The sequence below is a fragment of the Alternaria arborescens genome, assembly GCF_004154835.1.
Source record: "Alternaria arborescens strain FERA 675 chromosome Unknown contig_2, whole genome shotgun sequence".
Taxonomy (NCBI): Eukaryota; Fungi; Ascomycota; class Dothideomycetes; order Pleosporales; family Pleosporaceae; genus Alternaria; species Alternaria arborescens.
Window position 1 is genome coordinate 1588193 of NW_021167857.1, and position 21624 is coordinate 1609816.

The 21624-nt window shown below is 50.9% G+C and overlaps 5 protein-coding genes across 5 annotated transcripts; 3 read left to right on the top strand and 2 right to left on the bottom strand.

Annotated features, from left to right (window-relative positions):
- Positions 1 to 3787: 3787 nt before the first annotated feature.
- Positions 3788 to 4400, top strand: AA0111_g1398 (hypothetical protein; the record flags this gene model as incomplete). Its single annotated transcript, XM_028647052.1, has 3 exons — positions 3788 to 3829; positions 3879 to 4142; positions 4194 to 4400. 3 exons carry the CDS (start codon positions 3788 to 3790, stop codon positions 4398 to 4400), a joined length of 513 nt encoding a protein of 170 aa, XP_028511552.1.
- A 3163-nt stretch (positions 4401 to 7563) lies between these two features.
- On the bottom strand, positions 7564 to 12843 carry AA0111_g1399 (DNA topoisomerase 2; the record flags this gene model as incomplete). Its single annotated transcript, XM_028647053.1, has 4 exons — positions 7564 to 8985; positions 9034 to 12003; positions 12051 to 12338; positions 12388 to 12843. 4 exons carry the CDS (start codon positions 12841 to 12843, stop codon positions 7564 to 7566), a joined length of 5136 nt encoding a protein of 1711 aa, XP_028511551.1.
- A 2382-nt stretch (positions 12844 to 15225) lies between these two features.
- On the bottom strand, positions 15226 to 17001 carry AA0111_g1400 (Vacuolar amino acid transporter 3; the record flags this gene model as incomplete). Its single annotated transcript, XM_028647056.1, has 1 exon — positions 15226 to 17001. One exon carries the CDS (start codon positions 16999 to 17001, stop codon positions 15226 to 15228), a length of 1776 nt encoding a protein of 591 aa, XP_028511328.1.
- A 622-nt stretch (positions 17002 to 17623) lies between these two features.
- AA0111_g1401 (hypothetical protein) lies at positions 17624 to 18839 on the top strand (the record flags this gene model as incomplete). Its single annotated transcript, XM_028647057.1, has 2 exons — positions 17624 to 18119; positions 18169 to 18839. 2 exons carry the CDS (start codon positions 17624 to 17626, stop codon positions 18837 to 18839), a joined length of 1167 nt encoding a protein of 388 aa, XP_028511327.1.
- A 1284-nt stretch (positions 18840 to 20123) lies between these two features.
- AA0111_g1402 (hypothetical protein) lies at positions 20124 to 20744 on the top strand (the record flags this gene model as incomplete). Its single annotated transcript, XM_028647058.1, has 1 exon — positions 20124 to 20744. One exon carries the CDS (start codon positions 20124 to 20126, stop codon positions 20742 to 20744), a length of 621 nt encoding a protein of 206 aa, XP_028511330.1.
- Between the last annotated feature and the right edge of the window lie 880 nt (positions 20745 to 21624).

A 21624-nucleotide genomic window follows, 5' to 3' on the forward strand; every position in this document is an offset into this window, starting at 1 on the left:
CCGTTCCAGCCTGTCACATGAGACTACCTCGATCTCGAGAACGGTGTTCGTAGTTGCACACCGTTGTGGTTCGAGGTCTCGCAGGGATATCGTTCGCAGTTACGCGCGGGGTAGCGTCCGGTGTCTTCGACGAATCCTGGCATCCTTATGTCTGACAACCACTCGCGGAGGTGACCATAGTATCCGCTTTGCCGCTACTTCCGGTATCATAAGATTTTCCAGTCTTCCAGTCTTCGCGCTTGAACCTGAACGGAGTCGCAGCTGAAGCTTTGGTTAAGCTTTGGATTACAGGGTCTGGTGACGACTCTCTACCAGGCTTGTCGAAGTGGTAGTTGTACCCAGCCACGGTAGCGAAGATGAAGACGTCTCCCAAACAGCTTGCTGTATTCGTTGTGGAGTCTCGATGGTTTCAGCCATGCTCTGCGTTGTCTGGTCAGCCTTCCATTTTCATAAGCAACGCTTCTTACGTGATCTCCTTCGCTTTGTTATGGTGTTCCGTTGTGTAGCAGAGAATGTATCACGGCCGCGACGACGGGAGGGCTTCCGGAGGAAGTCCGCAATGTCGCCGACCTGGTAGCCCATCTTAATGCGAAGGGTTGTGTTGGATGCAAGGTCGCTGCCCTATTGGTATTCAAGTCGTGCTCGCGTAGATGGCAAGCTGAGAGCCCGTTGTCTTCTGCTCCCCATCTCGATCGTATGGCGGAGAGGGAAGGGGGATCTTCGTCGGGAACGTTGACATGCTTGCGCTCTTTGTACAGCCTTTACTTGTGCGAGAGTCCTCTAGGCCGCTGAATGTTCGCTGGCTTGGGGTTGCAAGTTTTATGGGCGCATGTTCAGGGCGTGATCGGTCAAGGTCAGAAAGAGCTTGCTGGGGCCGAGAGGTAGAAACTCCAGGAGCTGGAGTCATCTACACTCAAGGAAGAGGACTACAGCCTTCTGATAGCTTCGTCGTGGTTGCATTGGGGGTTGTGAGGCCCGTGTGGGTGGGGTGTTTCGAGGCCATGGGTTGAAGCTCGAGGCAACATCTCGGGCATTGTGGCCCTTGCCCTAAGAAGGACCAAGACCGACATCACAACAACATCACGACATCACACAGGACTTAAGCGAAGACATTGTAGGAGTTACAAAGCTCTTGTATGACCTCAAATTTACCTTCTATGCAGGGGCAGGAGGGGTAAGCTAAAGCGCTGTCTGTTTGATAGAGCTCCCTCTTCAGGATCCAAGGAAGCAAAGCTGGACAACATTGTGGTCACCCAGAAGGTGTGGCAACTAGCATCGCCATTCACGGAAGCAAACAGGCTGTTGTGAAGGTAATCTGAGAGCTCAACGCTCATTAGATGCTCTCTGAAGCTGCCTCCTTCATTCTAGAATCTCTTCCTGGCTATCGATTTGCTCTGTCTCTTCTGAATTAGCCTTGTTCCGCCACCTTGACCCCCCTTCGGCTGTCCCCACAACGATTTCTGGCCCAAAATCACAGCTAGCCCTTCTTTCTTCACGACACTACCACAGCTGCCTTCAGCGAAAGAAGGTCTTGGAGCCGCAGAACCACCACTTCCTCTGTTACGCCTCCTGCTTCGTACCCTCTTCCTCTCTTAGTCGCCTTGAGTCTTCCTAGAATCTCCGCTGCCGCGCCAGCCTCCCGAGTAACAATGTCCGGACCCTCCCACATCTCTACGACGGTAGCGGTCACAGCGCGCCAACAAAGAAGCTTTTCAGCTGCCTCAACGATCTTCCGAGGCCTCTATAAGTATATCCTACCCCTTGTTTGGAGACTGAGATCGGTACGAGCGACTGCGGACAATGCCAGGGATCGCTGAAATTCGCGTGACATTCATGAAAGGTAAATGTATATCGAAAGACACCCCGACTCCACACGCTCCGTGATGAAGACGACAGTGAACCGTGACATCTACCATCATACCATAGAATTAGCACTCTTTTAACAGAGATTGATTCGACTGCACCAACGGACGAGCCGCAAGTTTGCATGTATTTCGGATATCACTGACAATCGGCTCGAGCGTAAACGCAAGGTAAGCAACACGCCAAGTCTATTGCCACGGACTGTTTGCATGATGAAATGAGGAGTGTAGTCACAATCTGGCAAGATCGTCTCTAGCCAGGTGTACCGCGCTTATATGTGCTATTGATCAAGTGTAGTATCCACCCGCTTGGTATACTCCCACCCAACGGAGCTGGACCGAGTTTCCGCCCTACTGCCTCCCACGTACTATACTCGAGCTTCGACAAGAAGGCGGTACAAATATAATGCACGCGCATAGTCATGTCAGTGTTACAGATACTCGAAGACTTGACTTACTCGAGCGCTGGCTGGAAGCTACATTATATCACGTCACGTTTCTTCGCTTTATAATCTTCGCGCCTCTCCCATAAATCAAAATAAGTCTAGCATATAGCTACGCCTGTACCGACACCAAACCACCTTTTCAAAATCTCTCATTGGTATGAGGAGGTGTTGACGCGCCGCGCCGCTGTCGAAGGAATGTCGAAGATCAATCAGTTCATGGTACCCTCCTGCTTCCGAAGCAGGGATGGGTAACTGAACGACCAGCCGTCAAAAGTCGCCTAGACTGAGACTCTTGTCTTTGCAATACAGATACCGGTTGGACATCAATACGTAGAGTAATCAATTATTTTTGCTCCGATTTATCGTCTCTCAAGTTGGATGTTGACGCAGACGTGCTAAACATTGAACAGCATTTATTCTACCAACCATGAGCAAGAGCGTTTAGTCGCCGCCTTTGTGAGACGTCACGAATGTGTAAATATGCGATCAGGGTCTGATACCAACGGTGCTATCGAAAGACCGAGTTACTCAGATAACACGTCCACCTCGTTTCAGGAAATCAGGGACCAAACGTCGGAGACCCTTGCCAGTGGTTCACAGGCTACGCAATGACATGCTTGTCACAATTAATGATTCACTACAAAATATCTCACGATGCTCGTGCGAGGACGATTTGCAAACGTGGTCCATCCGCATCACAGCCAGTTCGGAGTTCGCACGGTGCGCAGCGATGACGATCACGTCGTCGATCCGGGGAGCTCGCACATGCAGATCCAAACCTCACCAAAACCAACTTCAGACCTCACACTCGTGTCGTCAATGCAAACTTTGGTGCTGTCAACGGTCTGGACACAACTGCACATGTCATAGCACTCTCTCTTACGTAGAAGACTGCAGTAGCCTCCTCGGAGAAAAGTTTAGGGTGACAGTGCGGTCATGCGAGCGAAGCGCCTAGGGTCGTCAGCCTGGTTGATAGCGCTGACGGGTTATCCCTGCGCAGGCTTGCATCATCACTGTTGTTGCGCAGCAACGAAGTACACAGCCGCGTAACGATATATAATCATGTACTGTGTATATAATATTCAAAATTCACAGAAATACTATCTGCATTACAACCTGGACAACATCCAACTATTCAAATTCCATCATAAAGTCAATTTGTGATCGGCGCTAATAGCAAGGTAAGTACCGATAGTTCCGGCGTGGAAGGGACGATTGGACCCTCATACGTCACTGCCAGTTGCCCAGGGTCCTATGACGCTGCGACAGGACGACCCGCTTCCTCCCGCCCACTGCTATAATTCTCCAGCCCCAGCCCAACCTCCAAGCAGCAGATCATTCATCCACGATTTCTCGCTTCAGCCACCCGACTCATTCATCTCCACAGAGACCCTGACGCTTTGCTAGAAACGACAAACTACAGTTTGTTCGCAGCAACACAACACCCAATACCCATATCTTCATATATCCATCAACAATATGGTGTCAAGAGCAGTTTCCATGGGCCTTCGTGCCTGGCAGGTATGTCTATAACATTCGCATCCAGAAAACTCCTGCTAACATTCAATAGTTGATCTGCGCCATCCTCGTCACCGCGTTTATGGGTAACAACATTGCGCGCGCTTGGTCGGGTGTGCACTCCATCGTCAACTACTCGCTCTTTGTCGGTGTCTGGTGGTTGTTCACTTTGTTGTACTTCCTACCTACATCCTTCATCGAGAAGTTCAGCATCCCCATCGTCGACATCGCGATGGATGCGCTCAGTGTGCTCTTCGGCTTCTGCGCTGCTGTTGCTCTTCCCGCATACATTGGCGCACACAGCTGCTCGAACAGCGTAAGTCTTCTTCAAACAGCAATATAGGGAATTCGTACTAATCCCACACAGGCCTACACCCACTCCAACAGCGTCCTCAACAGCTCCGCAAACACCGAGCAGAACTGCCGTCAGGCCCAGGCTACTACTGCTTTCCTCTGGTTCGGATGGGCTGCATTCGTTGCTACCCTGGCCCTCAACATCATGAACGGACGCGGCAGCGGTGCCAACCTTCGCGGTGGCATCCGCCGTGGCGGTCCCGCCATGAGCCAGGTCTAGGATGCCTGCAAATCTTATTCTGACGGCTCTTGGAACACACGATCAGATGTCAGCGATGTCTGAGGTTGCAAGCGTCAAGATCGAGCGTCACGACTTGGAATATGTATGATATGAAGACGGAATACATCGTGCTTGATGCCGATGCTGGATAGGATGGAATGACTAGGCAACGGATTTTAGGATACCAGGACACGTCTACGACGACATGCGGCGTTTATCTTGATCTTTAGCGATTGTAATAATACTATAGCTAATACGATTTGAATTACGATACCCAAAACCATACGCATTGTCTTGCATCTCGTGGTTGGGAAAATGTTTCGCTAAGGGTTACGTCACACCCCACCAATTCGGCACGCGTCAGCCACGCCCAGCCACAAAGCTTCAGCCATCTCTCAATGTTCAGGATGCTCTTCCCTGTGTAACGACGCGCAACCTATCACCCGTAACATCCGTATCGCGTCGCGCCTGGAGCCACAAAACAACCCGTTACCCGGCATTGCGATCGTCTTTCAAGCAACCAATAACATATTCCTGGCTGAATGTCTCCCACAATATCCATGCCCCCGAAGATGCGCTCAGGACGCGCCATAGGGCGTCTAGACCCTCAACGCTTTTCTTTCTTTTCCCCTCATAACAGGCTTTGGCGTTCGTGGATCTGACAACATGCTCCTTCTGCGCCGTTCGTCGCTCCTATCTGGTCCAGTGGAAGCGTGCCGTTCGGTCCTTTGCGAAGAGCTAGCGGAGTGGCTGTTGGAGAGTTCGTCTAACAGAAAGTTTTGTTGCGCTCGGTATTGCGCTCACTGATGTTGACATCGCCTGCCTTTCGCTTTTCAAGAAGACTACTCAGCTTAGAACGCTTTACATTGCACTCGCTGATGTCAACACTATCAGCCTTGCGCTTTCGAAGCGTAGGCGGAGGAAGCACCAACCGGCACAGGATATCCTTCATGTCCACCTTGGTATATAAGAAGGCTGGCTGGTCATCTATAGTATTTCTTCAATTAAGACAGCTCCTTGAGCGAAGAGCCAGCTGAACATCGTGCCATACTCAGGGAGATCACCAGTACTGTAAAGCACCAGTACTGCGCAGCACAGGGGAAATATCGAGAACAGATCTTTCGTGTGCAGAGGCTCCGTCATGAGGAGCAGAGTGTAGAGGAAAGTCATACCAATCGTCATGAGTTCTAGTTTTCCATGCCCGTCTGATGTTAAAGTGTCTGTCTCAACCTTAGAAGGCATCAAGACGATCCATAAAACGGAGTTAACGATAACTCGAGTATTGAAAATTTGGGGCTTTGGCGACGGCTAAAGCACGATGTGAGCATCGACGTCTAGTATGAGATTCGAAGATGAGCTTAACGTAAAGAGCACATGTCTTTCTTGTCTCTGCTGTCCGGTCTGCTTCTCCCGTCGCAAATCGAGAATCTGAACTTGCAGTGCTTTAATTCTGCTTTCAAAGTGTCGTTCAGTAAAGTACAATATCCGACAACAATCGGAGAATATCCGACCATGGGCGTTTTCCGTCATGTTGTCACAAAGGCTGATTTGTGAAACGAGTTCGGCCGCACTGGGTCGCTGCTTCGGAAATATTGAGAGCAAACCCCGAATTGCGAGACAAAGGTGGTGCTTAACAGGATCAAGATCTTCAGGCCATAGTAGCCAATCGTTGAGTTTTTCAAGGCTCTCATGATACACGAACCTTGTAGTTGGAGATTCAGGCCGTAGGCGCTTTAAGGATCCATCTTGATCAAAGACCATAGCTTCAAGGAGCACGCATCCGAGCGAAAACATATCCGACGCCCGACCGCTACGCTCTAGATTTGCCACCTGAACGGAAATGCAAGATCAGTAAGAGATGTTCACCTATATGTAATGCCTCGACTTACTTCTGGTGCTTTGCAACGTGTTGTCCCTGCACCACCATCTGTTCCACTTTCAACGAGGTTCGAAAAGTCACGAGCTAGGCCAAAGTCGCTGAGCCAGAGATTTCCTTGTGACAAAAGGATGTTGGAGGGTTTGATGTCCTTATGGCGGATGCATTGGCTGTGTAGGTAGGCGACAGCAGAAATGAGGCATCCAATTTGTGAGTAAATAGGCCACGCTTTGTGCTTTAGGTATAACTTCGATGACGGATATCCGAGCTGCCGAAGCCGCAGTTCTTGATCATCGGTCGCGTCATCTTGCAAGTGTGCTTCAGCATCCTCGAAGAAGGTGCCGAGGTCACAAACCGCTACTGGGTATAACAACAGCCCGATGAATCTCTTGTGGGTAAACGAGCCGATGAGTCGAACTAGGTGGCGATGGCTCAACTTCTTCAGGACTTCGACCTCGCGCCTGATACTCTCCTTTGACATTTTATGGCGTGATGATCTTTTCAAAGCTACTTTGAGTCCTTGCACGGTCGTTTCGTGAACAATCGCGTCGGCGCCGTGACCGAGGAGGTCTCCTATGTTCGAGTTCGTTAGCACCGAACATAAGAAGAAGATAATATGAGAAGGATAATGCGTTGAGTAAGAGGGACCTCAACTTACCAATTTGTAATGCGACAGCCTCGTCCACACTGAAATCGACATGGCACCCTCTGCCAGTCCCAGACCAATCGTTCATGACATCACTGAACAATGAATCCATCGCCACCACCGTGGATACATCAATCCTTGAAAGGGCCAGATGGATGATGGAGAAGTTGGAGGTAGGTTGAGGAATGGATAAAAAGTGAGCAAGGCTGGGTGTGAGGCTGTGCAAGCTGCAGCAAATGATGCATACGCACACCGCTCAGGAGACGACGCATGCAGTAACGAGCACCTCCTTATTTATCGTATTGCGCATTCGCTCTATGCAAGATGGACGACAGTCAGCCGTACAGTGTCAACAGCATTCTGCTTGTATTCTATTGCCATCACGTCCATCATGTCATACCAGTGCAGCACTCAGCAAAATAAACAATTTTGAAGTCTGTAATTCCGGAAAACCATAGTATGTCTCTAGTAAATATACATCCTGATAAAGTATGTTAAACGTAAACGCCGAATACCTCACAAATCAGATTTCCCATAGGGAACTTGTAACACGCATCCCACATATAACGCCGATAACCCGGGTATCATACACCCAAACACCCACCATACCGCCATGTATCCTTAGCAAGCTCGCTCACCATCTACTCGCTATCATCGTCATCATCGAAGCTAGGTTCACTCGCCTCATCCGACTCTGCCTCGTCATCGCTAACCACATACTTTGCCGGCTTAGCAGCAGCCCTACGTCCCGGTCTTGCAGCAGGAGCGCGAGCAGCAGCCTTAGGTTTAGGCGTCGGTTCATCGTCGTCAGAGCCAGATAGAATGTCGTTGGCGATGGCATCCGCATCTTCCATCTCCTCATCGTCGTCGGAATCGATGGTGATTTGCTTCTTAGCCTTGGGTGCAGGCTTAGCAGCGTCCGCGTCTTTACCGTGCTTCTTTGCATAAGCTTTCGCTGCGGGGCTCTGGGCTGCGGGCTTCTTTGCAACTGCCTTTGGTTTGGGTGCTGGCTTCGCGGCAGCGGCCTTGGGCTTTGCGGTAAGCCTGCTGGCAACTGGTTTCTTTGCTCCAAGATCAAAGTCATCCTCATCAGAGCTCATGATTGTGTCGTGGACGTTGCGAGGAGGAGGGCGCTGTGGCGAAGACTGAGGCATCAGACCTTCGTAGTTGGTAGTATCGCCGTCGATCTCGATGGGGCTGCTGTTCTTCTTTGCTGCGGGTGCGGGACGGGCAGTGGTGGTGGCCTTGAACATTGGTACACCGTTCGTACCGGATCCGATGGTCTTGACCATGCTGCTAACATCGCCGAGAAGGTCATCGTCATCATCGTCGGAGTCGCTGCCCATGGTGTACTTGGGGGCCGCCTTCTTTGCGCTGCGAGCAGTACGAGGCGCAGTCGTCTTCGAGGGCACCTTCGCAGCCTCTTGGGCGACTGCAGCGAAGACATCCGAATCTTCATCGTCTGAGACTGGGTCCTTCTTGATAGGTTTGGCAGCAGCAGGGCGGCCACGTTTGGCCGGTGCTGGCGCTGGTGCAGAATCTACAGAAGCTGACCTACCATCTTCTCCACCGTCAGGTTGCGGTGTCTCCTCCTTCTTCTTGACGAGATGCGCGAGCAACGTGCCTTGCTTTTGCGGCGCAGTTGAGCCAAATGCGCTGCTACTCTTAAGAGCTTCTGCCGCCGTAGGCTTCTTGGCTGGTTCTGGCTGTAGATAGCTAAGCAATCCCTCCTTCTTAGGCTTTGCCTTCTTCTTAACCGGGCCAAAGTCGGATCCGGAGTCGTCTGAGTCACTGCCATCTGCCTTTCTCTTCTTCTTTCCCTTGCTCTTACCAGCACCGATACCAAGCTTCTGAGATGGGCGGCGTGTGACGGCAGCGATCTTCTTCTTACGTTTGACCTCTTCCTCCAGCTGAACGTTCCATTCGTCCATGAAGGCGTCGAGATCAACGTTCCAGATGTCCTTGGGTGACATTTTGATGAGGGTGTCGATCTCGTGTTGCTTCTCGCCAATCTGCTTCAGAAGCTTCTCGACGCGTTCCTGAGTAAGAGACCAAATGGCCATCTAGAAGATGTTAGTTTTAGTGTTGTGGAAAGGATTGGTAGTACTTACACCCAGCAGATAGTCGTAGTCATTGGCATTCACCTCCACCTCAGTCTCCTCTGACTCATCATCTTCCTGGACATCCTCGGCCTCGCCAGCAGCCTTGGCATCTTCAACTTTGGGAAAGGGGGCGAAACCAAGCTTCTTGAGCTCTTGGACGAGCACAGCCTTCTTCTTCTTTGAGACAGTAAGCTTTCCATCGATGATCATCTGAATGAATCTGGCCTGGTTCGTCATCTTCAGGTGCTCCTTCTCCATGACCTGGAGCTGGTGCTGCTTTCGCTTCTCATAGTATCGCAGACGGACGTGGTAGAACTCCTCAATGATATCGAGGACGCTTGCATACTTGTGGATGCGTCCATGTGCGTCGAAGGCGACGAGATTGCTCGTGGACTGGGGCTTGAAGAGTTTGAACATTTCTTCCAGACCCTTGGCGAGAGCCTGTGCCATGTATTTGTCTTCCATCTTGATGATGAAGTGAACGCGGTCTGGGGTGTTGTAGTCGATGTAATCCTTAATGTAAGAAGGACCCTTCTCAGCCTTGATGATCTCCTCAAGCTTTTCCTTGAAGTCTTGTGTCCAGTAGCGAACCGGCAGTTCAGTAATCTCAACCTCGTTGTCGCCAGTCTGTCGGACAACTCCAGTGAACTGGTAACGATCGGGACCAAGCACTGTCGTTGTACCAGTGAAGCCCTTGTACCAGGGAACCATAGGAGCCATGTCCTCCTTGGTCGCGCCTGGCGCCATACGGCGTCTGATGTTCTCAATGATGTCCATAGGGTTGAAGTTAGGAATTTCTGAACTCCAACCAGTACCAATACCGCTCGAGCCGTTGATGAGAATCGTGGGCAGAATCGGGACAAACATCTCGGGCTCGATCTTGTGACCGTCCGACTCGCCGTACTTCAGCAATTGGTCGTCGTGGGCGTGGAAGATTCGTCGTGCGAATGGCGAAAGGCGTGTGTAAATATACCTGGCGCTGGCAGCATCGGCACCACCCTTGAGACGCGAACCGAAGTTACCACTGGGTTCAAGGTAGTTGATGTTGTTGGTACCGACAAAGTTCTGCGCAAGGTTGACAATAGTTCCTTGCATAGAAGCCTCACCGTGAGCATAGTCGGTGGATCCAGAGACGGAACCTGCAAGCTCAACGACCTTGACATCTTTCTTGATGTTTCGCCTGAAACAGGTATACAAAACCTTTCGCTGACCGGGCTTCAGACCGTCGACAACGGAGGGAATCGATCGCACGTTATCAGCCATTGAGAAAAGGATGAGTTCCTTGTTTACGAAGTCGTCGTAAGAGATATCCGGGGTTGTAAGGTCAAGATGCTGGCCGGGCACAAAGTCTCGCAGCCAATCTTTACGAGCGTCAGCCTTCTTCTTCGAGAAAGCGAGCTCGATGAGCTTCTCCTCTTCGTCACGCATGACCTGGAAACGCTTCATGTGTGTGTCGAGGTCCTTGAAGTAAATTTGAGCATCAGGAATGTCGCTGGTACCCAATCCCTTGTAGTACTTGTGGTCCCATCCTTTCTCGTGCTGGTGCTGCTCTTTCCACTCCTCATATTCGGGCATGGAGAAGAAGCTTCGCATGTTGCGTGGGTTCTTGGGGTCGCCCTTCCAAACTTTGACGATAGGAGTGATGAACTCCAAGAGAAAGCCAGGAATCTTGAGCAAGCTGGGGAACTGACACTGGAGGAAGTTGATCAGTAGACCCTTGATATGGCTACCGTCGTGATCTTGATCAGTCATGATCATGAGATGGCCGTAACGCAAACTCTTCATGTCCGCTACGGTATACTCCTTCTTATGTTGAAGTCCCATAAACTTCTTGATGTTCTGGATCTCAGCATTCTTCATGATTTGATCGACAGTAGCATCTCGAACATTGAGGAGTTTACCACGAAGCGGGAACACACCAAACAGATCCTGGTTGACAACAGCACGACCAGCCAAAGCAAGTACACTGGCTGATTCACCCTCAGTGAGGATAAGTGTGCAGAGATGTCCGTCCTTTGTTCCTGCCTTGTTGGCATCTGTGAGCTTAGCGTTACTGATACGGTTGCGCTTGTTGCCGTCGGTCTTCTTCATCATCTGGTCGGCCTTTTGCTGAGCAAAGTGCATAATGTTCTGGATGACGTCGGTCTTCGCGATGGCATTGAGGAACTTGTCACTGAGGACTGGCTTGCTACCGAACTGGCTAGCCTTTGTCGTGAGCTGCTCCTTGGTCTGGGATGTGAAGGCCGGGTTGACAATGGAACAGTTGACGAACAGGAACAGATGGTTCTTAATCTGCGCTGGCTTTAGCTTGACAGCAGCCTTGTTCTTCTTGTTGACAATTGCCATGAGCTTCTCAATAATCTGGTCGGCGATGTGGTTGACGTGAGTACCACCAGATGTTGTCGCAATCGAGTTGACGAAGGAGACTTGATTGAATGAACCATCTGACACTGCGAAACCAATGTCCCAGCGGTCCAGCTTGTCCGTGATGATGACATCCTTCTCCTTGTCGTCTTCGCTCTTGCCCTGGTCGCGCGAAATGGACTTGGTATACATCTCCATGTACTTCGCAAACGATGTGATCTTGATACGTTCGCCGTTCAAGTAAACCTTGATGCCTCGAAGCGTACCAGCCATATCGTAGGTCCTGCGCTTGACCATGGCCTCGAAATCGTCATCGATACCGGTCATGCCAAAGCGAGCGTAGTCGGCCTTCCAGCTGACCTTGGTGTAGTCGTCCGCTTTGATATCGGTGATCTTGGCCTTGCCCATCTTGCTCATGTTGTCGGTCCAAGTTTGCTTGTACTTCTTCTTCTGCTTTGAATCGACCGTCTCGACCGTGAATTCGGTACTGAAAACGTTACAAAGCTTTGCTCCGTAACCGTTGCGACCACCGGTGACCTTCTGCTGGTTGTCGTCGTAGTTGGAGGATGTGAGAAGGTGACCAAAGATCATCTCTGGTACATATATGCCGTGTTCCTATTTGAATTAGCAGCGACCTGGAGTAAATTTCGAACTCGACTAACTTTGTGGATCTCAATTGGAATTCCCTTGCCATCGTTCTTGATGGAAATCTCGCCAGACTCCCGGTCAACGCTGACCCTGATCTCGCTCATGTTCTTGTCGTTCTGCTTGTTGTCTGCCGCGTTTACGAGAATCTCGTCGAAGATCTTGTATAGACCGGGAACGTAGGTTACGTCGCGGAACTCCATCGACTCGCTCTCAGAGTTGTATACCCACATCTTGTCTGTTTGTCGCTCAACGGAGCCGATATATGTGTCAGGGCGCTTCATGATGTGCTCCAAATGCGTCAACTGTCTACGTGTCAGTCGCTGCCTTACAGCGCATGCCTCAACCACTCACCATCTGGTACTTGCTGCTGGCGCCGCCTTTCTTGGGCGCTGAAATGGGCACATCCTCGCCATCTCCGCCGAAGCTCTCATTCGCGATGTCTGCAAGAGGCTTGCCACTGGACTTCTTCGCGACTGGTGCCTTCTTGGCCTTTGGTGGTGTGTCCTTGAGAAGCTCCTCATCGTCATCGAGTGGGTCCTCGTCCATGTCTACATCTGAGTTCTCATCCATGTCTGAGTCGGCTTTGGCCTTCTTCTTTGGCGCAGCTTTCGGCTTCGCGGCGGCCTTTGGTTTGGCTGTCGCGCCTGCGGGTCGGCCTCGGGGCTTTGCAGGTCCAGCTGCTTTCTTCGTCGCTGCGGCTTTCGGTTTCGCAGCAGCCTTGGTGGCCTTCGCTGGCTTTGCGGGTGGGGCGAAATCGGAGCTGGCGCCTTCGTCGAAGACCGAGTCTTCCATTAGGGAGTCGTCCATAGCGGGCTATTGTCGTGTCCCGAAGGACGAAAAGAAAAAGTTAAAGACGATAAACGCTCTCTATCGCGAAGTTCAGGCGATGTAAGCGATAAGAAGCAGCGAGTGTAGACGAAGGGAAGGCGTAGTGGTGAGAAAGCAAAATGTGGAGGCGTGTTTTGTTAGATGAGGGTCTGTGTTTACGCGTTGGCGTTGCCAAAGCGAGACGCTGCAGGGGAAGGCGCGCTAACAACGCTAATGCGGGGCTTCACTTAGCCTCATTGGGTGACGAGCGATGATATGGAGAACTTCAAACGTTGTTAAACCGCGAAGAGTGGTGATTATAGAAGGTGAAGATGATGGGGCTATGCATGGACTTTAAAAGGAAAGAGCCCTACAGACAGAGCTTTGTCGTGGCATTCAGCCATGGTTCAAGGTAAGACAAGTACGGCGACTGGTAAAACAACAGCTGCAGCTAGAGACACCACCTCCAAAATGTTTGCTACTCTACTGAATGCAAGCAGATGCTCAGATGTAGGAGTTGTATCGAATGAGGTGGTAGTAACTTGGTGCACAAGCTGATTTGCATCGATACGAGTCCTCTTATCTCCACACCACGTTCTTACTTGATCTTTGAAGGCGTTTTCTATCACCTGAACTCTTACGATGCTGAGTATACAAGAGCCGACACAAGACCACCCCAAACGTTGCAAAAGAGAAAGCAGACAACTTTTGGGGGGTGGAAGCGAGGCCAGTTGGGGTCTGACGTGAGTCCTTACACGGTGTGCGCGTTTCCCTGGTCCACGCCAGGCAAAATCCCATATTTCACTGAATGCTTCCGAAAACGGAAAGCGCTATATCATGAGGACCAACCGCAAACACAGTGCTTATCTAATTGATATATCAAAATGTCCAACCCATCGTGAGTTATTCTCCAGTGTACGGACACAACCTTTTAACTCAACACCAGCTATCCAGAATGTCGTCCCCGCCTCTTCCAACGCCTTCAGATTTAGAACCACTTACCGCTCCTCAACAGCTAAGAACGATGCCTCGACACCTTTCTCCTGGACGATCACAAAGTCCACCTTCACTTAGCCCTCAACCTCAACCAACTATGGTACCACGATTAGAAATGCTACCAGAAAGTCGTTCTTCGAGTCCTTCCCTAGAGGCGGCGGTACTACACCAAGACGATACTCTCTCACCTTCGATGGACCCACGTCAAGATGAGACTAATGCACAAGGCACAACGCTACGTAGTCGTCTTGCACGTCTCTCGAGAAGTGAACTAAACTTTGTATTGCGCGAGTTCCTATCACGCCCAGCTGCTAGGCTAACCGCACCTTCGCCTTCGGACAATGCGCTACTCTCGACCCCTCCCGATTTCAACATCTTCTTAGACAACAATCTGCTCCCTCTAATGCCCACACACCCCCTCTACCCACCGCTAGGAACAACATGCGGAATTTGCTACGACCCCTTCCACGAGACACACGCTCCCGTACTGATCGTCAAGACACAAGGATGTTCCGGACATGTATTCGGCTACCAGTGTCTGCGCAAGTCTATCTCAGCAGACACAGTAAATAGCAACAAATGCCCATTGTGTCGGACAACGTGGTTCGAAATATCGAGGCAGTATCTGACAAGATTGGCGATCGTATGGGGGAGGATAGGGCAGGTGGAAAACAGGGTCATTGGGGAGATCAGGGAAGCTGAGAATGACGCTGAGAGGGCTAGGTCAGCTATCGAAATCAACACGAGAGACTGGGAGATTGGGATGGCACTTGCACTTGCGAGGGCCCAGGTGGCCGACCTTTCGGTGGTTGGAGACATGACTCATCGGATGGAAATGTTGCTTGCTGGAGAAAGGGAGAGAGACAGCGAGATGGCAGCAGCGATTACTAGGATTCACGCGACTCTCAGGCCTAGTCCTCGAGGGACATTGCTTATGGCATGGCTTGTCTTTCTGCATGTACTGTTATTCGCCATTATAGCAAAAGGGACATGGGGCTAGAAAGACGAGATAGCCCTGTAGACCTGCAGAAGTACAAGAGGCTGACGAACAACATTGTTTTGCAAGCGACGAGGGAGAAGTCTGAGCTTCAGAACGAACCACGTAATTAATGCGATGAGATAAGTTCGTAACTATGTAACATATGCACGCTCAGAATTTCATGCAATCAGTAATGTGTAATCAGTAACAGAATTTCATGGAGAAAACTCCATTACTGATTACTCATTACTGATTACATGAAATTCTGAACGTGCATACAACATACAAATATCCGTCCATCCCCCAGAACGCCATGCCAAAATAACAAACTATGCAACAAGTAAGCCCATGCCCGCCGTACTATAAAAGGACTTTTTCCACGACCCCTCCTCCTCATCTGTCTAATCTCAAGTCTCAGACCACCTAGCAAGTGTAACACTAGTAGTGTACACCATGGCAACAACTCCGACAACCATCATAGTGACATCACCGAACTTCTCCCAAGGACGGTTGGCCACGCCCTTGTAGTGCAGGAAAGCAGGGTAAATATACACCAGAGGCACACAAGCAAAGCTTCCAATGAGCGCGACAAACTTGTCCAAGTCGCTAGCTCCAAGGATAGCAATGAGACCGCACAGAATGACAAGACTAGTCCTGAAAGCGTTCTTCTTCCACTTGGTCATGTTACTCTGCTTGCCGGATGCGCGGCCAAAGATCTTAAGCTCGATGTTACGCATAGCGGGGAAGAGTTGCACTGGTGTGCCGACCAGGACGGCCATAGAGTAGAGGAACTGGACAGCATTGACGAGCTTGCTAGACTGGGGGAAATTGGTAATGACCTCGACCGACACGTTCTCGCCAAAAGTTCCGTAGCAAAGCACGCCGACGGACGTGAATATGACGGTAATGATAAGCATTACAAGGTAGAGGAGCTTGCTGAAGTGCTCGGGCTCCTTCATGCTGGACTGGATGGGAAGGATGAGCCCAATGCCCTCGAAGGTGAAGATTGCGGAACCGATGGTCATGGTGAAGTCACGAGGGTTGAAAAGCTCAATAGACGGGTGGAAGCCTCCCATCTTGGCGATCCACGAGATGTCGTACCAGTAGATGTACGTCAGACCGATGAGGATGAAGACGTCGGCGAGAAGAGCGGCAGGTCCAAGCTTGGAGATGTTTCGGATGAAGGACATGGGTATCAGAACAGCAATCTGGATACCAATGAGCGCATTGGTTGAGAGCGGTTCTTCTGCATGAGCAACAGCGTCAAGGAAAGATCGGAGATTGTCTGCCGTGAAGATAAGACCGGCGCATACAAAGCCAATTTGGGACAGCGTGATGGAAATCAGGATGAGGGCACGAAATCTCGGTCCCACGACAATGGAACCTAGATCACCGTAACCACCGCCACCATATCTCTTCCTCGTCGCCAGCAGTAACTCGAAACACAGTGCGGTGATGGCAGATACCAAGATCATAGTAACGGATGAAAACAGCATTCCACCGTTCTTGAAGGCTTTGGGCAGAAACATGATTCCAGTACCGATGAAGGCCTTTAGGAGAGTGAAGAAGGTCTTCACTTGGTCTGCGTCGCCCTGTTGCCTCAGTCTTTTCGAACTCTGTCGTCGTCCGAGAAGTGGTCTGCGCTCGCCTTGCGCCTCTTCCTCTTCATCGTCAATGGCAGACTCTTCGTCTGTATCTTCGTCAAGATCTTCACCAGCAAACTGGCCGTACAGCTCAAGGAATGAGATGAAGTTTCGCGTCACAGGCTCCGAGATGTAGCTGGCACGCTTGCTTTGCCGCTGCAAGTATTGTCGTCTCAGTCCGCCGGGTGCAAGCTGGTCGCGAACGGGGAGTTCGTCATGGTCAACATCTGAAATAGACGGCGCACTGTTGCGGCCAAAATGTACTGCGTCGGAAAAGGTTGCTGCTCGTTGGTGCAACTTTTGCCGCCGGTTCTGTGCAGCGATTTTGTACAGATCACGATGGATATCGCCGCCCTGCAGTCGCAACGACGACTCTGGCATTTGGCGGTCGCCTGAGTTGGAAGCGCTGTCTGCGCCATCTTCCTGAGCCGGTGTTGCTGGATCAAACTCTGAGAAGTCGTAGCTTGGGTCTAAATGCTGTTCGAGGACCCTGGCCTCCTTGGGATCGGCACCTGCAGTTGTCTGCGGCGTGTCGGTCATGGTTGCGATAGCTTGACAGATGTACAGATCCCTCAGTACTATGTAGATGAGAAAATATCGACGGAGCTACGAAACTTGGGCGTCTGGTAGCCTGGGTCTGGCGGTGAGGTCCGAATGATGGAGCTAACGGCCAATCAGGGTTTGCGAAGCTTAAATGGTCCGTGTGCCTGACATCACCGTGTTGTGATGTTTGCCGCTTGCAGTACGTTGTGACAGACGAAGGGTATGAGAATGTGCAAGAGTAAACAGATGACAGTCACCACAGGAGAGGAGAGCTACTTGAAGCAAAACAAAGGACGAGAATCTTCGAAGACGAGACCGCGACAGACCTGGGAAAACATGACGATCGCGCTGGCGCCTTGGCACCGAAGCACCTGGGCACGTGTTGCGGAGAGCGTCTATCCCTGCGTCAGCCACGTAGTCATTGGCGCAACAACCGACCGCTGCCGCATCCTAGGAATTGGACCCCAAGATAGCCGTTTAATCAATACACATTGCCGGCAAAGCAGAGGAGCCCTTTGATCCGCAATTGACACGTTTCGTACTTGTCGACGATAGCATAAAGGCGGGAGAGCATACTGTACGTGATGGCTGCCCAACAAACCCCTCAGATCGTCTCACCATGGCCCCTCCAGGATTCGGACCGCCAGGGTACTCTGTCCCGCAGCGCTACATGCATCGCGAACCGCCCCCAGAAGGGTCTGACACCAACACTCGACCCTACGCTATCTTCTTTTCCTATCTGTTAACATGTCTTTCTGTCGCTGTACTCATCATTTTGAGACTCTTCAAAAGAGCCAATGTGCTGCAAAAGTCAACAACCGCGCAGCTCCCGCCTAGATCACATGTCTGGCTGTTCAGTGGTCTTGCTTTGGGCAGCCTGCTCACGACATGGACGTACATGTTTCAGTACTTCAAGGTCAGCTATCAATCATGGCTGATGTGGCGGAGCTACTACGAACTTGAACCACACCATAAACACTGGGGATTGTGGTTGAAGGAGACCTCTTTATTTCGGGAGGCATGGGAGACTGTCATTGTAGGCAATGCGAGATACTGGTGGTCACATCAGATATTTTTCTTTGCATTGGGTCTGGGATTGTATTTGGAGCAGAAAGGTAAAACAGACTTGATATATTCACGGATAGCAATAACTAATGAACATAGGTATTCGGCGTGGTATCAGATATACCTGGGCATTCATGCTGCTTGGCCAGATAGTAGCCATCAGCTTTGCCACAAACCTCTTCTTACTCACCTTGCTTCTAAGCCCACTTACACCTGCTCCGTCGTCGTCATCCGGTGTACGTCGGCCAACATGGCTAGGTCCTTGGCTACTGAACCTCTTTGCCATATTTGCAACAGCGTATCCGGCGATGCAACTGGCCGATGAACATTACTGGCACCATCCCACGCACTTTATGCCGGTGCTTATGGCTCCGCACGTCGCCCTGATGATCTTGCCCATTATCCGCGCTATTGTACCAGCTGGGTACTTCAACGACGATCCTCAATCTACCGACAAGACCTACAATTTTATGTGGGCATTGGTTCTGGGAAACGCCGGATTAATGCTTGCATGGACAACTGCAAGAGCATACGCCTACGCCGGCTTCGTGGGAATCCAGAGTGCTCTGCTGGAACACCCAGCTGTAAGCAGTGTAGGGTTCGACGTAATCTTCTGTTGGATCACTTGGACCTGCTGGTATTTGACACAACCGAAATCCGGTGATCAACGCGTAGAGCGAACGAACGGGGTGAAGAGCGCGCGTGCTGACGATGGACCGGACACTGCTCTAGGTGCCAGTGGGTATGACGGAGGAGTAAGACGTCGCTAGTGTGGTCGTCGGCCGAGGAATTGGATACACGATGGAGCTATGCGTTGTGGGCAAGCGGAGAGGAGTTCGTGTGCTGCGGGTACAAATGGGATGTTAGCAAGGCTTTTACGCCACTATCGCATATGTCGTCTGTAGGCCAGTCAGCACGCCATAGTTGGACGAGATCTTTAGGATAGACATGTGGGAGTGCCTTTAGAGGCGCACGCTCTCATGTAAGAGAACATAGAGCTGTAATGGTAGCATACAAATGCCGTATTAGCTGAATTCACCAATTTCCTGTACGCTTCGCATGGGTTATGTTATTGTGGTTGCGCCCATCGTGTTTAGATGCGAAAGGTACTGGCGGATATGCCGGAAGCAAAATCGACCATCACGAAGGAAGTAACCTGGTTGTAATCGCTCGTCTCATAGTTGGTGTAAGGCTGTGAACCTGAAGCCATGGACGATGTCGGCGACTTTGGCAATCGATAAGATGTAGCGCTAACAGAAAGTCCGGTGGCTTAAGGCCAGCCAACCTCCCTGCGTCATCGAAAGCACCTTTCCACTTTTCTACGTTTTCGTATGGTACAGGGATACACAAGCAACCTCAATATTTTGTGCATCAGCACATCACGAGCACCTTCATATGGCATCTCGTACCCCGCTTAATCAGCCTCCCAAATCAGTGCTTACAATACACTTTCATATTGCGGACACCCAGAACCGTAGCCTTTCGCCGCATCTTGCTTTTTTCTACCTGCATGTATGGTACTGAGCTATCGATTTGCTCCTCGTATCAACAGCTGATCCTTGCGCTACATGCACCCTGGCGCCCTGTGCGGCTGTGGCACTTATGGCACTTATGCAAAGCTTATCCGACAGGCTGGGGGAAACTTCGTTCGCTAAAGCGCGGGGTTGATCTATGAGTGCCCCATTTGAGGTGAACGGTCCCTCATCGGGCATGCCGTGCGGCCCTGAATACGGGTCTTAGCAGCCGACTGGCAAAAGATCACCATGGGTGTGGCAAAGCTCGCAACACTACCGGCTAGCGGAACGTCATGGGCTGGCTGGGTGCCGCTATCGTGGTACACATGACCGTTGTGCAGGTGGAACCTTTGGGGGAGCTGCGACGAGGCTGCGCGATTGCGGCGACTACGAAGGATGATCGTGAGTATAAAGCTCGCCTGTGCCGTTGTTGAAGAAATGCACTCACAACACCATCCATCCATTCAACCCATCTCTAATCAACCTCACAAAACCTATCCCTGCGTCAACCGCCTACCAACCTAATAAACATCAATCAGCATGAAGACCTCATCGATCGCTCTGACCCTTGCGGCAGCTGCCATCGCCAGCGCACAAGAAGAGCCGTACTACAACATCACAACTGCACCTTTCTACCTGGTCGTCACATCAGAGGATGGTGGTGTCAATGACACAATCAGTGCCTGTCACGTCGGTGCAGCGATAGAATCACTCTGCTTGAGCAATGCTGGAGCCGGGGACGCCCCAGAACCTCTCGCTGGCGCAGAATTCCAATTCAACACATCAATCTACTCTCAGGCACCAGAGCCATCTTTCGGCGTACCTGGCATCCTGACCTGGTGGCTGAACACAAGCACTCTCGACGTTCCATCATCCGCGGCCTTTGGCCTTGACCCGACTTCCAATCTCGCAACCTTCACCCTCAGCCCTGGCAGCGATGACGCAACGCAGCTTGCTTTCAACTCTCAGGACGAGTTGACCCTTCAGGCATATGTTCCGGGCGAGAACTATACAGGCAGCTATCAGGATTTCTACCGCTGGTATGCGTGCGACACATCCTACTCCAGCTATCAGTACAACAACCTCGTGTGGGGATTGGGTGCAGGCAAGCCGGACAACCCGACGTGTGTCTCAGTCAACGTGACAAGGGTATTTGTTTGATTTGCGAAGAGGGTGACGGGATGGTCGTTATGGGATAAGACCAATGGAAAACTTACGACTTAATGTGCTACGCAGATAATGCTAATCAATAATGAACACTCATTTACATAGATGTCCGTCCCATGTGTACGTCCAGTCAGGTACCAACCATCGTGATGTGACCAAATGTGCCTCTCCAGGAATTTTACAAACTTAGTTACTTTCTTCTCACCCCAAACTACATTCCAGCACTATTGAGACACTTGTTCCTCTTCCCATTCTACTCACTCTTGTTCCTTTCTGCCATGCCAATCGCGGCTACGCGGACAAACTCATCTGCTCCATCACTTCCGACCACTCTAACCTCACCCTTGCTTCTGACGGCGTCTTCCTGACTGGCAATACATTTTCCGCATACCTCATCCTAATCGTGACCTTCAACATGGACAACTTCATGAACGCGCAGGACCCCATTGACTGGGAAGCCGAGAAGTCGGACAGGGGTGAGTACAAAGGGTATTCATGCTGATTGGTCTCTTACACATTTCAGGGGATAGGATATGCGAGGCGGTGCCGGTGACAGGCGCGGGGAAATCTGGTAAGTTTTTGCAGGACTTTTGCTTTTGTTCAGGGACAGTCTGGAACGGGGAGATGTACATTGATTGATTTCGTAATACAGTTACGCCGAGTTGTGTCAAGATTCAGGTCAGGAGCGTAGTTCTTGGAATACAAGAAAATGAAAGTACAAGTACGATTACAGCCTTCAAGAAACGATGAGGGATGAAGGTTTGTCGTCAACATCCTTGTGGGAGGAGTTGTTCGCGTCGCGAGTGCAACTGTGGGAATTGAACAAACAAAACATGAAATACACCAAGATCCACGTTAACACAGGCACTCATTG